The 15,183-nt window shown below is 44.7% G+C and overlaps 2 protein-coding genes across 2 annotated transcripts in view; one reads left to right on the forward strand and one right to left on the reverse strand.

The window, feature by feature from the left end:
- LOC103210421 overlaps nt 1-15,183 on the forward strand; it is a 606,668-nt gene that overhangs the window by 156,143 nt on the left and 435,342 nt on the right.
- On the reverse strand, nt 1,140-2,078 carry LOC103210427 (olfactory receptor 5-like). The gene has a single exon (XM_007956347.1). It carries the CDS (start codon nt 2,076-2,078, stop codon nt 1,140-1,142), a length of 939 nt encoding a protein of 312 aa, XP_007954538.1.

Below are 15,183 nucleotides of genomic sequence, written 5' to 3' on the forward strand. Positions count from 1 at the left end.
GGCCTGCTGTGTAGTTTGGTAACATCAGGACTGTGCCTTTTTACTTGTGAACCTTGAGCTTGTCCATCTCAGCAGCCAGCAACTGTCTGAGTGAAGAAAAGCCTCTAGCTTCAGTGGGCAGGAGGCAGAGGTAAAGTCCAAGGTTGAGGGGCTTTCACCCAGTGCCTAGAGCCTGGCACTTTGAACTTGGACCTAAAGCCTCCAAACTAAGAGAATAAATTCCTGTGTGTTTAAGCCCTCCCATTTATGGTATATTTTCTGTTAGAGCAGCACAGAGGTAACCAGTACAGGAATTCAGTCTACTCTTGAAACTTTTCTATAAGTTTGAAATTATACCAAAATCAAATCTAATACAAAAATAAAACAAAGGAGTTCCATAGTGTTTTTAATTTATTTTATTTTTGTCTTGGCTGTATTTCTATGTCAAAACATACTCATTTATTTCTTTTTATTTAATAGCTCTATGTTTATCTCAGTGTGAATGTGATATATTTGATCCATCCACTGTCAATGGACAATTGGGTTGTTTCTGGTTTTTTTCATTACAAAGCAATGATGCACTGAATAACCTTGTACCTACATATATCTGTACTTATGGGGCTATATAGACATGCTTGGTAAATATCTGTCAGTCTTCTCAGAACATAAATGATTGGTGACTGCATTTCTTGGTTTATTAATAAATGTCATCATTTTTTTGATTTATCAGCCACTTAAAATTCTTGTTTCATAGTTTGCTTCCACACCACTTTGCTCATATTTTCTTGTGTTGTTCAGATTGTGTTACTGACTTGTTTCAGCTCATTGTGTATAGTTTTGCTGTTAGTTGCCATCAAGTCCATTATGACACATGGTGACATCATGTGTGGAGAGTAGAACTTGCTCTGTAGAGTTTTCAAGACTGATCTTTTGGAAGCAGACCACTAAGCCTGTCTTCCCAGGCACCTCTGAGTGGGTTGAAATGGCCAACCTTCCCAATAATTGTCAAGAGTTTTACTATTTGTGACATCAGGGCCCCTTCATTGTATATTAGGTGGCAAATGTTTTTCTCTGGTTTTTCATTTGCCTTGCAAGGTTATTGTGGGAGTATGAAAGACTATTCATCAGGGGCTGAGAGACCTAGCTTTCCAGGACAGGGATCAAGGCAGGTGGAGGGATTTTCTCAGCACTGCATGGACCTCTTTGTTCCGCAGACAGTAGATGATAGGGTTGCATATGGGTGTGACCACCGTGTAGATGACTGACAGCACCTTGTTGAGGTCCATGGACTTGATACGGCTGGGGCGGCAGTAGATGAAGAGGGCAGCTGAGTAGAAGATGCCCACCACGACCAGGTGGGAGGCGCAAGTGGAGAAAGCTTTACGGCGGACTGTGGCTGAGGGCATGCGGAACACAGCCACCCCAATGGCTGAATAGGAGGCCAAAGATATGAGCAGTGTCCCACAGAAGATGATGATGGCAGAGATGAAGTCCACCAGCTCTGTCAGGGCCACATGGGTGCAGGACAGGTTGAGCAGAGGGGAGACATCACAGAAAAATTGGTTGAGGGCATTGGGGCCACAGTAGGAGAGGCTGGCGATGCATGTGGTCTTAACCACTGAGACCAGAAAACCACCAAGCCAAGAGGCCAAGGCCAAAGCCAGGCAGACCTGGGGCCGCATGAGCAGTGGGTAGTGGAGTGGCTGGCAGATGGCCACATAGCGGTCATAGGCCATGGAGGCCAGCAGGGTGCACTCAGTACAGATGAGAGAGACAAAGAAGAAGAGCTGTGTCATGCAGGCTGTGAAGGGAATATGGTAGGGTCCAGCCCACAGCCCCACGAGCAGGCTGGGCATGGTCACCGACACGTAGCACATCTCCAGGCAGCTCAGGTTGCCCAGGAAGAAGTACATGGGCTTGTGGAGCTCACTGTGGCTGCAGATGAGGTAGATGATGAGAGTGTTCTCCAAGAGGGTCAGTAGGTAGAGCATCAGGAAGATGGCAAACAGGGCTTCCCTTACATCTGGCCTGGTGGACAAACCCAGCAGGACAAACTCTCGGACTCTGCTCATGTTGGCCAACTCCAGGGACCTTTCCATCTAAGGAGAGACAAAGACAATCTGTTGACATTCTGGTTGCACAGGCGCCTAATTAAACCGGTTGCTGTCAAGTCGATTCCCACTTATGGTAGCCCCAGTGTGTCGGAGCCGAGCTGTGCCCCACAGTGTTCTCAATGCTGTGACCCTTTGGGATCAGATCACCAGACCTTCCTTCTGAGGTGCTTCTGGGTGGGTTTGACTGCAAAGCTTTCAGTTAGGAGGCGGGTGTGTTAATGGTTTGTACCAATGGGAGACTGCAGGTCATATACGTGGCTCTGTGATGGTGCTCTGTTGACAGGCTCTGAAGCGAGCCAACCTGGATTTAAATGCCGCTGTCACCTCTCCTACTTGCTCTGACTTGTGGAATCATTTATCCTCCTTGATTCTCAATATTCCTACCTGTAAGAAGAGGGAAGTAGGGCTTGTTCTTTTCCTACCTTCCCTTTTTCTTTCCTTCCCTCCTTCCTTCTTCCCTCCCTCCTTTCCTCCCTTCCTTTTTTCCCTCTTTCCTTCCTCCCTTACTTGTGATATAGGTCTTTCTCTCTCTCTCTCCTTTCTTATCAGTTATCAGCCATTTATTTCATGCATTATTCTTGTAGGATAACATATTTACATAACATATATTCAAGTAAATATTGCTATACTCAGTCTCTTAATTCTCACTTGCAGAGGCCACCACTGCCACCATTTTGTGAAGGTTTAGTTCAGGAATTATGCAGAATGGGGTTTGAACTCTGATGTCCTGAATGAAAGCCAGAATTGCCCTCATGAGAAAATGGACTCTTGGGCAGTAGAAGATTTTAATTCTTCTCCATTCCATAAACATTCATAAAGTAGGAGCTGTGTGCAGAGAAAGCAGTGTGCTAAGAGCAGTGCACATGTGCACAGAACTAAACCTGGGTCTGGTCTCTCAGAGCTTGGCAATGGTTGCTTTCCACAAGTATGACTCTGGAAGAGTTTCTTAGTCCCGTTAAGCTTCCTTTGACAATTCTGTACTGGAAGAGTAGTTGGGAGTGCTGGTGGCATAGTGCCAAAGGCATTTGCTAACCAGAAGCCTGGTTCAAACCCACCAGCCACTCCTCGGAAGGAAGACAGGGCAATCTACTTCCATAGAGATACCACCTCGGAAACCCAAGGAGCAGTTAGAATTAATTCATTTCATTGAACAGTACTACTACACACCAGACCTCTGAGGGCTAGTAGAGCAGAATCATGAAAAGCAAGGGCTTGGAAGTCAGACTCAGATGAGCAAATGTCTCTCCCGCCCAGTTATTCAGGAAGCTGCTTGAACTCTGTCGGCCTCACGTGTTGATATGCCACACAGAGATACAGCTTCTTCAGCAGGATCCCCAGTGGTGCAATGGTTAAGTCCTTCGATGCTAACCAAGAGCTTGGCGTTTACAACCCACCCAGTGGCTCTCGGGGATAGAGAACTGGTGATCTGCTACCCTGTAGGGAGATTCTACTGCATCACATGGGCTCGCTATGTTTGGGAACCAACTCAATGGCACACAAGCACAACAACTACCACCACTTCATCAGGTTCTTAGAAAGTTAAATCAATTAATGATCTCCAAAGTGTTGAGAGTCAGTACACGGTATCTGGGGCTTCTGTACAAGAAAGTTTCTTTTTGTTGTTCCTGTCTTTGAACCCCAAAACAGCATTGGCCTCCTCACCTGGTGGACTAAAGACAACAGGTCCCAATTACTCTTTGCTGGTGCTGCACCCGGAGGCACCTTGCATGCTCAGGTGGATTCCACTTCTGCCCAGAGGTGAGGTGTCATCAAATGGCAGAATTGTTCAGTCCATCTTGGAAGGAACTATCCGAACTTGGCACCCACCACCCTTTGCTTCTCCTCACAGTTGCTGAGCTGTGGGGTTGATTGTCCTTGCAGTGAGAAGGAAGGAGGAAGGAAGACAAGCTTAATCTGCATCTCTGGACCTCAGAGACGTCCCCTGGTCTCTGTGGATTTGGAGAAGAGGTGAAATGGAAAACTTTTTTTTTCTTTCTTAACTGTGAAGAGACTTAAGGGGAAGAAGAGCAGAGAAAAGTCTGTCTCCAAGCCCCCTCAAGTCAGATAAACATCCATTGATTTATTTCCTCTCAAATGTCAAGCCCTGTGCTTAGAATTGGGAACATAGACATGAGCAGGAAACAGTTTCTTTCTTTGTTTGATTGATACAGGAGTGGAGCACACCAACATGGAAACACACATTAATAACTCGTTGTGGAAGCACTCAGTGGGCTGGGAACTAAGCTGACCTCCTAGCATAGGCTGAAGGCTCGGAAAATGCTTTCCGGGGGGGGGGGGATGGCATTGAGCTGACTTTTCAGAAAGTTAATTATGATTATTTACACAACATATAGTCAAGAAATAGCCCATATACAAAGATCACTGTGCTGGATTCTAAGAAGGCAACTTGAAACTTTCCCTACAGCCTTGTAGAAAAACCAAAAATCCTTAGCATGATACCCAAAACATGTTCTTCCAGTTTTCATAATTACTTCCCAACAGAGGACCACTCTGTATTCTTAAAACCAGATAAACCAAACCAAACTGTCATCAAGTCAATTCCAACTCATAGCAACCCCCATTGGGTTTCTGAAGCTGTAAATCTTTACAGAAGTAGATCGCCCCATCTTCCATCCACAGAGCAGCTGGTGGCTTCAAACTGCTGACCTTCCAGTTAGCAGCCAAATGCCACCAAAGTGTGTACTCAATATATAGACGTGAAAGACGTAGTCAAATTTCAGGACTTTTCCCCCTTTCTGGGGGAGGTTAAAAGGAAATAGTAAACAATGTTCTAGAAAGATCATGGAACCCTAATATGTCAACTTTTCCTGGGAAGAAAATAGAAACAAATGTATTGATATTTTCACATTTCCCTACTTTAAACCTTTTACCAAATCAAAATAAAATAAATAATGCTCTACAAATATCATGAAACTCTAAGTAACGTATCAAATTTTTTTTATATTTGGGAGGATTGAAAAACAAACATTGATATTTTCACTTTTTGATACTTAAAAAATTGTTTTATTAAATTATTCATAAATTATACACATAATATCTAATTAACCACAAGTGAAAAACACAAAAGCACACTGATAGAAAACAATTGAGTTATTCCATACACACTCTAGTCACCCTCTTCCTCCACCATGTGTCCCTATATCAGATGTTAAGGTATCTGTGTGAATCATTCTGAATCTTTTTCTATGATCATACAAACATCAAGAAACATGATGTACATTCACACCTAAGGTCTTTTTCTAAGATGGACCCTCTGCCAGTAGAGTATCTCTTCTCATAATGAAATACAACTCATCCTTTAAAATTGAAGTCCAATATCACGTTGTTGGAAATACCACTAGTGTTAGGACATGATCACAATCATTCAATGTACCAAGTTCCTGGCCATCATCATCCTCATCCACTCTTCTGTCTGGGCAAAGGTTGTACTTTTACAGTGGTTGTCCCATCAGATCTCCACAGAAATCTTGGGTTCTAGGAGGAGCAAGCACTAGTCCTGTTGTTGTTGTTGTTATGTTCTGTTGAATCAGACCCAACTCATAGTGACCTTTCTTGGGTTTCCAAGGTGATATCACTACGGAAGTAGATTGCCCAACCTTCCTTCCAAGGAGTGGCTGGTGGGTTTGTACTGCCAGCCTTCTGGTTGGCAGTCAAGTGTCTTAGGCACTAATCTTACTTCCTGTTTTAAAGTGGGTGAAATTGAGCCTCAGAGAGATGAAGTGACTTGTTCAGCATCTAACAGTGCATTGTGGCTTTAAATCTGAACCCCAGGTTACTCGACTCCAAATCCAGCTCCTGGAAGTACTATTGAATGTTGCCCCTTGAAGATTTTTTGTTGTTGTTCTTTAGCTATGGGGGTACCTATGGGAATAACTAATGGAAAACATTAATTATGCATCTACATGTCCTAATCACTGTCTGTTCTGGTTACCTAGTGCCACCCTGACAAGAAATATACTACAAATGGGATAGTCTTAACAAACAGGAGTTTATTCTTACAATTTGGAGGCTTTAAGTCCAAGTCCAAAGTGCCAGGCTGTAGGGACTGGGTGAAAGACCTCAACCTTGGGGTCCAGCTCTGCCTCCTGCTCCCGGCCCACTGGAGCTAGAGGCATTTCTTCACTCAGACAGCTGCTGGCTGCTGAGGCTGAGAAGCCCAAAGTTGGCAAGTAAAAAGGCATAGTGCCAATGTTACCAAACCACATGGCAGGCCATTAACTTAAGTCCATTGTAAGTCCCAAGGTCGGCAGAGCATAGCAGGCTGTTGAGCAATGACACGGCTACATGCAGGGTCCAAGCGTGCCATAGGCTAGAGACCATTCCCCTGCTTATATACGGGAAGCAGACCACATACCCGAAGGCAGCTACTCAGTTGCTTGTGGTAGATCCCACCATGGAGTTGATTGCCAGTCTCATCATGGGGAATACTACCACCAGCTGCCCAGCCACTCAACCAGGCCCAGCCAAGTTGACAAACATAACTACCACACTGTCTTTGATGCTTCCACACATCCCCTCATTTGATGTTCGTAGCTCTGTGCAGTGGGTATACCTACTCTTCCCACTTCATAGGAGAGAGCACTAGAGACTCAGGAAAAGGATATCAAGTTACAGTTCATACAAATAAGAGAAGAGTAACAACTCAAATCCAAGATTATTTTCTATAAAAAGGCAGACTCCAATGGTAGGCTGTAAACTGAAGAGACTTCTCTTCTGATGCAGTCACTTCTGTTCAAAAACGTCTTAATGAATTTGAGAGATGAATCAAATGGACTCACTCACAGGGCTAGTTATTGGAGATGAAAACAGATCACTGAAAAACAAACCAATGTCACTGCTGTTGACGTGATGCTGACTCATGGCGATGCCACGTGTCACACTGTAGAAGAGTCCACAGGATTTTCTGGGCTGTAATCCTTAGTCATGCCTTTCTTCTCTGGTGCCACTGAGTGAGTTTGAACTACCTACGTTTATGTTATTAGCCAAGTGCAAACCAAATGTGTCACCCAGGGATCTTCAGATCTTTGAAAGGGATACAAAACCCAACCCAAACTGGCCTAAGTGAAAAGTGACTTTATTGTTTCACAGAAGAGGAATTCCCAAGTGTGGAAAGGACTGGAGGCATGGCTGGATCTAAAAACTCAACAGTCGGTATAATTTCATCTCTCTCCCTCTCTTTCTTTTGGTTTTCTTTGCACTGACTCAATTATCCAGCAAGAACTCTCCTTAATAGGCCAAGTAGCTGCTGGTATCTATAGGATTACATCTCCACAGCTGCAAGTCCATGGACAAACAGAAGGCTGAACAAAAATCCTGAGTTCTGTCTCTCTGCAGTAGATTTTATTACTTGTCCAAATTCTTTACTTTTCCCTACATGCACATCCTTTTCCATAGCTCCATCATTTCTCCCATAAAGAGTGTATTTCCCTGTCCCTCAACTTTAGATTTGCACTTGCATTGGCCAATGCGATGTTACTTGGTGTGAGATGCCCATAACCTTAAACTTTGTTTTGTAATTGGCTTGCTCTTTCGCCCCTCAGCTGTCACAATGAGAAAGCACGTCCAGGTCATCTCCTCGCTCCCAGGAAAAGGCTGAGACACATGTGGCTCAGACTCCCCTCTCGCTGATCCCAGTCTCCAACAGTCAATACCTGCCTTAGTCTCCTGGGGCCGCCATAACAAAATACCCCACGATGAGTGGCTTTCAAGAATAAGAATTATTTTCTGCTCTGCAGCTAGGATTCCAAATCAGGGTATTGCTTGTGTCAACCCACTCTGAGAGATTGAAGAAGGAACTGTCTCATGCCTCCCTCCTACTTTCTAGTGTTTGCCAGCAATCCTTGGAGCTCCGTGGCTTGTGGATGTAACTTCACATGATGTCTCTGTTCCCCTGTGCATGACTGTTCTTGTGTCCATTCTTCCCCTTCATAAGACCCACTCAGAGGGGACTAAGGCTAGGACCCACCCTACTCTATATGACTTAACTGATAATATCTCCTAAGAAAGACTCTATTTCCCCAAACAAGGTCACATTCACAGGTGAAGGAGCTCAACACACCTTTTTTGGGGACACAATTCACACCCAACAGTATTCACTTGCATGAGGAACGTCATCTAAGATCAGAAGAGCCACCCACAAGCCCATCCTGAGAGAGCTCACCCTCAGCTGTCTTCATATTTGTGAGAATCAATGGTGTGGTGGTAGACCAAGTATTCGGATCGTTTATTACACAGAATCTTGTGGCAATAGCTGACTTATACAATCTAACTGACCCAAAATAGGTTCATTGGTCCACCCATACTGACTAATTGAGATCAGGGAGTGAAGGTCTGGTCACGGGCATTGTGTTGTGCATAAAGATGAAATCAGTACCATCTTGACCACACAGATTGAAAGAGGGGGGACTGTGGGTCTCCAGAAGGAAATCAGAGTGCTGCATGCCAACAGTGGTTCACGGATTCTAGGCAGCAGTAACAGACATCTACAATGCCTAACTCTGAAAAGTGGTCCCAAAGAGATCACTCATGTCCAGACCATGGTCGTGTGCAGCACACACGGCCCAGGGCAGCCTTCACCTCCTTGTTCCTCAGGCTGTAGATGAGGGGGTTGAGCATGGGGGTGACCAGAGTGTAAGAGAGAGACACTACCTGTTTGCTTTCTGGGGAATAGCTGGCCTTGGGTCGCAAGTGAATGACGCCCATTGTACCATAAAATAGAACCACCACGATGAGGTGGGAGACACATGTGGACAGGGCTTTGTGGCGCCCCATGGCTGATGGCATCTGTATGACAGCGGCCAACACCCCAATGTAGGATGTGGCAATCAGACAAAATGGAACCATGATGACCAGTACTGTAGCCACCAAAACATTGGCCTCCAAGACCCTGGTGTCTGCACATACTAGGCTCAGCAGAGGAGCAATGTCACAGAAGAAGTGGCGGATGCCACGGGGCCCACAGAATGGGAAGCTGAACAGCCAGAAAGTGAAGACCAGAGACACGGGGACTCCAGCCAGCCAGCAGGTGGCAGCCAGCAGGTGGCAGAGGTGTGGGCTCATGATGGTGCCGTAGTGCAGGGGCCTGCAGATGGCCACGTAGCGGTCCCAGGCCATGACGGTCAGGAGGAAGCACTCGGATGTGAGGCAGGCCAACACAAGCAGCATCTGCAGTGCACAGCCCACAGGTGACATGCCATGTCCAGGCCACAGCAGTGTGGTCAGCAGTTGGGGCACAATGTCCAGGGAGAAGCAGAGCTCCACAAGGGCCAGCTGGCGCAGGAAGAAGTACATGGGTGTCTGCAGGGCCTGGTCCCACATGGTGAGCAGCACTATGAGCCCATTGCCTACTAGAGTGAGCAGGAACATGGCCGTGAAGAGTACAGAGAGCAGTGGACGCAGTGTGGGCACATGGGTGAAGCCCAGCAGGATGAACTCACGTGCCCAGCTCTTGTTGGCACCCGTGGGAGCCCATACCCACTGCATAATAGAGGTGGGAGTGCAGAAGGTGCTGAGAAAGGCAGAGGGGACCTGAGGTAAGGAGAACCAAAGAAACAGAAAGTTGCAGCTGCCTGGCTCTGTGCCTCATATTATGTGTTATGCAGAGCAGCCTGAAGGCTCTAGTAAAAGGCAAATCTGACCAAAAGGGGGAAATGTGGAACAAAATTTTAAATTCTCAATGGAATCCAGACTTTCTGGAGCCAATGAAACCACTGACGTGAGAGTATCTTTAAACCTTGAACCAAAACTCTCTCCTGAAGTCTCCCTTGACCCAAACCCTAATTCAGCTTAATTAATTACGCATGCCTGTGTTGAGCATTGTGCTTTTTTAAAGAACTATCCATGTGAAATCAAATGGAAAAAGGCAACTCGAAAGGCTAGATGAGAACCTCAGGGAGCAGAGAGTTTATGTTAACGATAGTGGAATAATTTGGGAGAGGATAGCAAGAATGATTGCCCAACTTGAAGAATGTAATCACTGTCACATAATTGTACATGTGAAAATGTTGAAATGGTGTGTCTTTTGCTGTCTATATATTTTCATGAAAAAAAAATAAGTAACATAAATTTTTACAAAAGGCAAATCAGGTCATGGCGCACACAGGGCCTTCCTTGAGTTCCCCAGTAAAGACGGAGGGAAACCAAGGTCTTACCAAGGCCCCTGAGTTTCTTACCCATCTCTCTGAACTCTGTTCCACTGAGCTCCACCCATGATGTCTCCGGGACTTTACACTTGCCATCTCCTTCCCTTGAGATGTTCTTCCTCTGGATGCTGTGTGATCGTTTCCTTCTCACTAGGTCCCATAGCCAGACCCCATCTCCAGCACCTACACTATCTGGAACTAGGTTTGAATTTAGTTCTTGCATAAGAAAGTCTATGTTCTCCTATAGACTGTGAACCTCATGAAAAAACACCTTCACATCAAATACCCTGAACAGTTCATTCCCCATCAGGTGGTATTATAAACCTGTGCGCAGCCACTAGCCATTTTCACCGTACAATGACACCCTTCACACAGTAGATAGATATGCAGCAAATAGTTTATTAATTAATAAACTAGTTTGTCCCCATATCCTTGTCTTATTAACCCCCAACCTACAGAGAACACCACCTCTTCTTACCTCCATCAGTCCTGGTGGGCGGAGTCTGTCATGGAGAACTTGCGTCTACCCTTACCCATTAAGAACAGATGGGCCACCATGTCAGGCTGTGTCCTCCACTCCCTTTCAACCACAGGGTCTTGGGCAAAGGTCAGACAGAGATGGGTTGAAATCTAAGCTCTGCCATTTTCTGGGTGTGTGGTATTGGGCAGTGACCTATACTTCTCTGAACCTCCATCCTTATAAAGAAACTAGTGAAATTAAAACAAAACAAAACAAAAACACTCAGCCGCTCCAGTCATAGGAACATACCTAAGAGACTTAAAAGTAGAGACACAAACACACACAGCACTGTTTATGAAAGCCAGAAGGTGGGAAAAACCTAGGTGTCCATCAACAGATGGATGGATCAACAAAATGTGCCACATACATGCCAAGAAATACTACTCTGCCATAAAGAAAAATGAAGCCCTTATACATGTTACAACACACGTGAGCCTTGAAAATGGTAGGCTCAGGGAAACTAGTCAGCTATTATATGATTTCACCAATACAAAATACTTAGAGTGGGCAATGTTATAGAGAGTAGTTTATTAGTGGTTACCAGGGGTGGGTGAGGTGAGGAAAAGGGGAACCAGCGTGTAGGTAGCACGGTTTGCTTATGTTGTTAGGTGCCTTAGAGCTGGTTGTGTCTCATAGCAACTTCACGTGCAACAGCGTAGAACTGCCCGGTCCTGCGCTATCTCACTGCCCTTGGCATGTCTGAGCCCATTGTTTCAGCCACGGTGTCAGTCTGTCTTGTTGAGGGTCTTCCTCTTCTTTGCTGACCCACTACTTCACCGCATGATGTCCTTGTCCAGGGACTGGTCCCTCCTGACAAGATCTTCAAAGTATGAGAGATGAAGTCTCTCCATTCTCGCCTTTAAGCAGCATTCGGGCTGTGTTTTTTCCAAGACAGATTTGTTCATTCTTCCAGCAGTCTATGGGATATTTACTATTCTCGGCCGGCACCATAATTCAAATGCATAATTCTTCGTTGCTCTTCCTTATTCATTGTCCAGCTTTCACGTGCACGTGAGGCGATTGAAAAGACCATGGCTTGCATTAGTCTTCAAAGTGACATCTTTGCTCTTGAACATTTTAAGGAGGACTTTTGCAGCAGGTTGACCCAGTGCAATACATCATTTGATTTCTGGACTGCTGCTTTCATGGGTGTGAACTGCGGAATCAAGTAAAAGGAAATCCGTGACAACCTCAACCTTTCCTCCAATCATCACGATGCTGCTTAGTGGTCCTTTGGTGAGCAATTTTGTTTTCTTTGTTGAGGTGTCATTCCTACTGAAGGCTGTAGTATTTGATCTTCATCAGTAAGTGCTTCAATCATCTTCACTTTAAGCAAGCATCATCTGCACATTGCATGTTGTTAATGAGTCTTTCTCTAATCCTGATGGCACATTTTTCTTCATATAGTCCAGGTTCTGGGACTATTTGCTCAACACACACATTGAATAAGTGTGCTGAAAGACAACAACCTTGATGCCCAACTTTCCTGATTTTAAATCATGCAGTATCCCCTTTTTCTGTTTGAATAACTGCCTCCTGGTCTATATACAGGTTCATTGTGAGCACAATTAAGTGCTCTGGAATTACCATTCTTCCCAATGTTATCCATAATTTGCTATATGATCCACACAGTCGAATGCCTTGACATAGTCAATAAAAATCAGGTAAACACCTTTCTGCTCTTCTCTTTTATCCAAGATCCATCTGATGTCAGTAGTGATATGCCTCATCCCACAACCTCTTCGATATCTGGCTTGAATCTCTGGCAATCCCCTGTCTATGTACTGCTGTAACCATTTTTAAATTATTTTCAGCAAAATTTTACTTATATGTGATATTAGTGACACTGTTGGATCATCTTTCTGTGAATGGGCACAAATATGGATCTCTTCCAGTTGGTTTAAGGCGCTCTGATGGAATAGCGTTTAAGGCTTTTGACTGTTAACCAGAAGGGCGGTGGTTGAAAACCGCCACCTGCTCTGAGGAAGGAAGATGGGACAGTCTACTTCCTTAATACCAACACCCAGTGGAAATCCCAGTTTGGAAGAACAAACCACTGGGTGCTGACTTAAAAGAGACCAATATGAGTTATAGGTAAGTGGGATGTTATTACAATCTTAAAGTTTTTCTCAGGGAAACTGTATTCATATCCTAAACCAGCTGCGAAGGAGTGGACTTCAACTCACGCCCCCTCCCCAACGCACACACGCTTCAGAGTAGGAGGGTGCTCCCAAGGGTTTTGAATGGCTGGGACCTTTTGAAAGCCAATCACCAGAACTTCCTTCTGAGGCACTTGTGTGTGAATTCCAACCACCAACCTTTGTTTAGCAGTTGAGCATTTAACCATTTCCTCACATGGATATTCATTTAAAACAACAACAACAACAACAAAAACCCTCACCTCCATTGTTCTGGTTCCCTAATACTGCTCTGAAGGGAATATACCACAAATGGGATGGCCTTAACAAACAGGAGTTTTATTCTCTTACAGTCTGGAGGCTTTAAGTCTGAGTTCAAAGTGCCAGGCTCTAGGGGCTGGGGGAAAGCCCCTCAATCCTGGGCTTCAGCTCTGCCTCCTGCTGCCGGCCCACTGAAGCTACAGGTATTTCTTCACTCAGACAGCTGCTGGCTGCTGAGGCTGACAAGCCCAAGGTTGACAAGTAAAAAGGCACAGTGCCGACATTACCAAGCCACATGGCAGGCCGTTAGTTCAAGTCCATTGAAAGTCCCAAGGTCAGCAGAGCATGGCAGGCTGCTGAACAATGACACAGCTACCCGCAGGTTTCAAGCGTGCCATAAGCTAGAGACCATTCCTAAGCTTCTCCTTCTACACAGGAAGCAGACCACAGCCCTAAGGCAGCTACTCAGCTGCTCACAGTAGATTCCCTCGTGGAGTTGATTACCAGTCTCATCATGGGGAATACTACATCTAGCTGCCCAGCCACTCAACCAGGCCCAGCCAAGTTGACACACAGACTTAACTACCACAGCCATCAAGTCAGTTCTGACTCATAGCAATCTCCACTGGGTTTCCAAGGCTGTTGAATATTGATAGAGTCATCAAATTACAAAATCTAACAGCTTCAAAGGAATCTTCTAGATCCATGGCTAGGACAGCATCCCCACCAACTTGCTATTAAGCTCTTGCATATCTCTCATGACAGAGAGCTCTCATCTCCCATGGCAACCTAGACTTTAAGAACAGTTACAAAGATTTTCCCAGAGGCACTTGCATACATGATTGACAGGAGTGTAAATTGGAGCAAACTCTTCGGATGGCATGGCAACAACATCTGCCCACATTTAAATGCATTTAATCTCTTTGTTCTGCAAGTCTACTTCTTGGAATTTACCCTATTGACAGCTTTACACATGGACTCATGGTCTGTGTACAGCATTAGTCAGGGCAAAGCGTTACCTCCAAGAGTAGAAGGTTGGAAGGAACCTCCTGCTCACTGGTTGGGGACTGGGAAAATGGTATATCCTTATCATGGAAAACTGTACAGATCCCCAATGGTGTTAATACAAGAGAAACAAGGTGAAGCCACTGTGTAGAACATGCTGTCACTTCTGAAAATGGCGGGGGAGGATATACTTGTGTTTCATTGAGTGTCCCTGGAAAGACACGTGAGAAGCTGCTGACAGTGGTTGCCTTTGCAAAGAGCCCATGAAGGTCAGAGAGACTAGAGACACTTGTCATCATACACCCTTAGAACCTTTTGCATTTTATAAATGGCCAGGTATGTTTCTAGAAAAAAAATCAGATAATTAGAAAAGAGTTGATTGACCTCCACAAACAAGCAAAAACGCTTGCTATAAAATATATGAAATAACCCAAAATCAAACCAGTTGCCATCAAGTCAGCTCTGACTCATGGCGACCCCTTGTATGTCAGAGTAGAATTTCTTCCATAAGGTTGTCAATGGCTGACCTCTTGGAAACAGCCAGGCCTTTCTTCTAAGGTGTGTTGACCCAAACCGTCAACCTTTTGGTTAGCAGCCAAGCACATCAACCATTTGCAGCATACACAAAATAGAGAGATGGCTTCCCAGCAAGTGAGCCCCACGACCAGGTGCTGGGCAAAACTTACAGTTTGGCTTCTATCCCTCAGATTTGTCTTATTCATGTGAAAAGGTCCATATGATTTGTCTCTTGCTGTAATTTTATGTATCACTTTGGAAGTAGGAAACAAAATTACGGTTGTGAACACTTACCTGTAGTTCCGTCACCCACAGATAATTTCTGTGAATACCTTGACACATTTCTTCTAATTGATGTAAGTATAGAACCATTTTAAAGACAAAATTTGATAGTTTTATAACCACATTTTGTATCTTAATGTCTTTTTGATCCATGAAATATTTTTTCCATATTAACAAAAATGTTCCTAATCATTATTTTAATGGCT

This window comes from Orycteropus afer, unplaced genomic scaffold, assembly GCF_000298275.1.
Source record: "Orycteropus afer afer isolate SDZICR_OR568_19922 unplaced genomic scaffold, OryAfe1.0 scaffold00610, whole genome shotgun sequence".
Classification (NCBI taxonomy): domain Eukaryota; kingdom Metazoa; phylum Chordata; class Mammalia; order Tubulidentata; family Orycteropodidae; genus Orycteropus; species Orycteropus afer.

Coding starts and splice junctions, on each gene's coding strand:
- LOC103210427 (XM_007956347.1), bottom strand. CDS start 2,078: ATGGAAAGGTCCCTGGAGTTGGCCAACATGAGCAGAGTCCGAGAGTTT.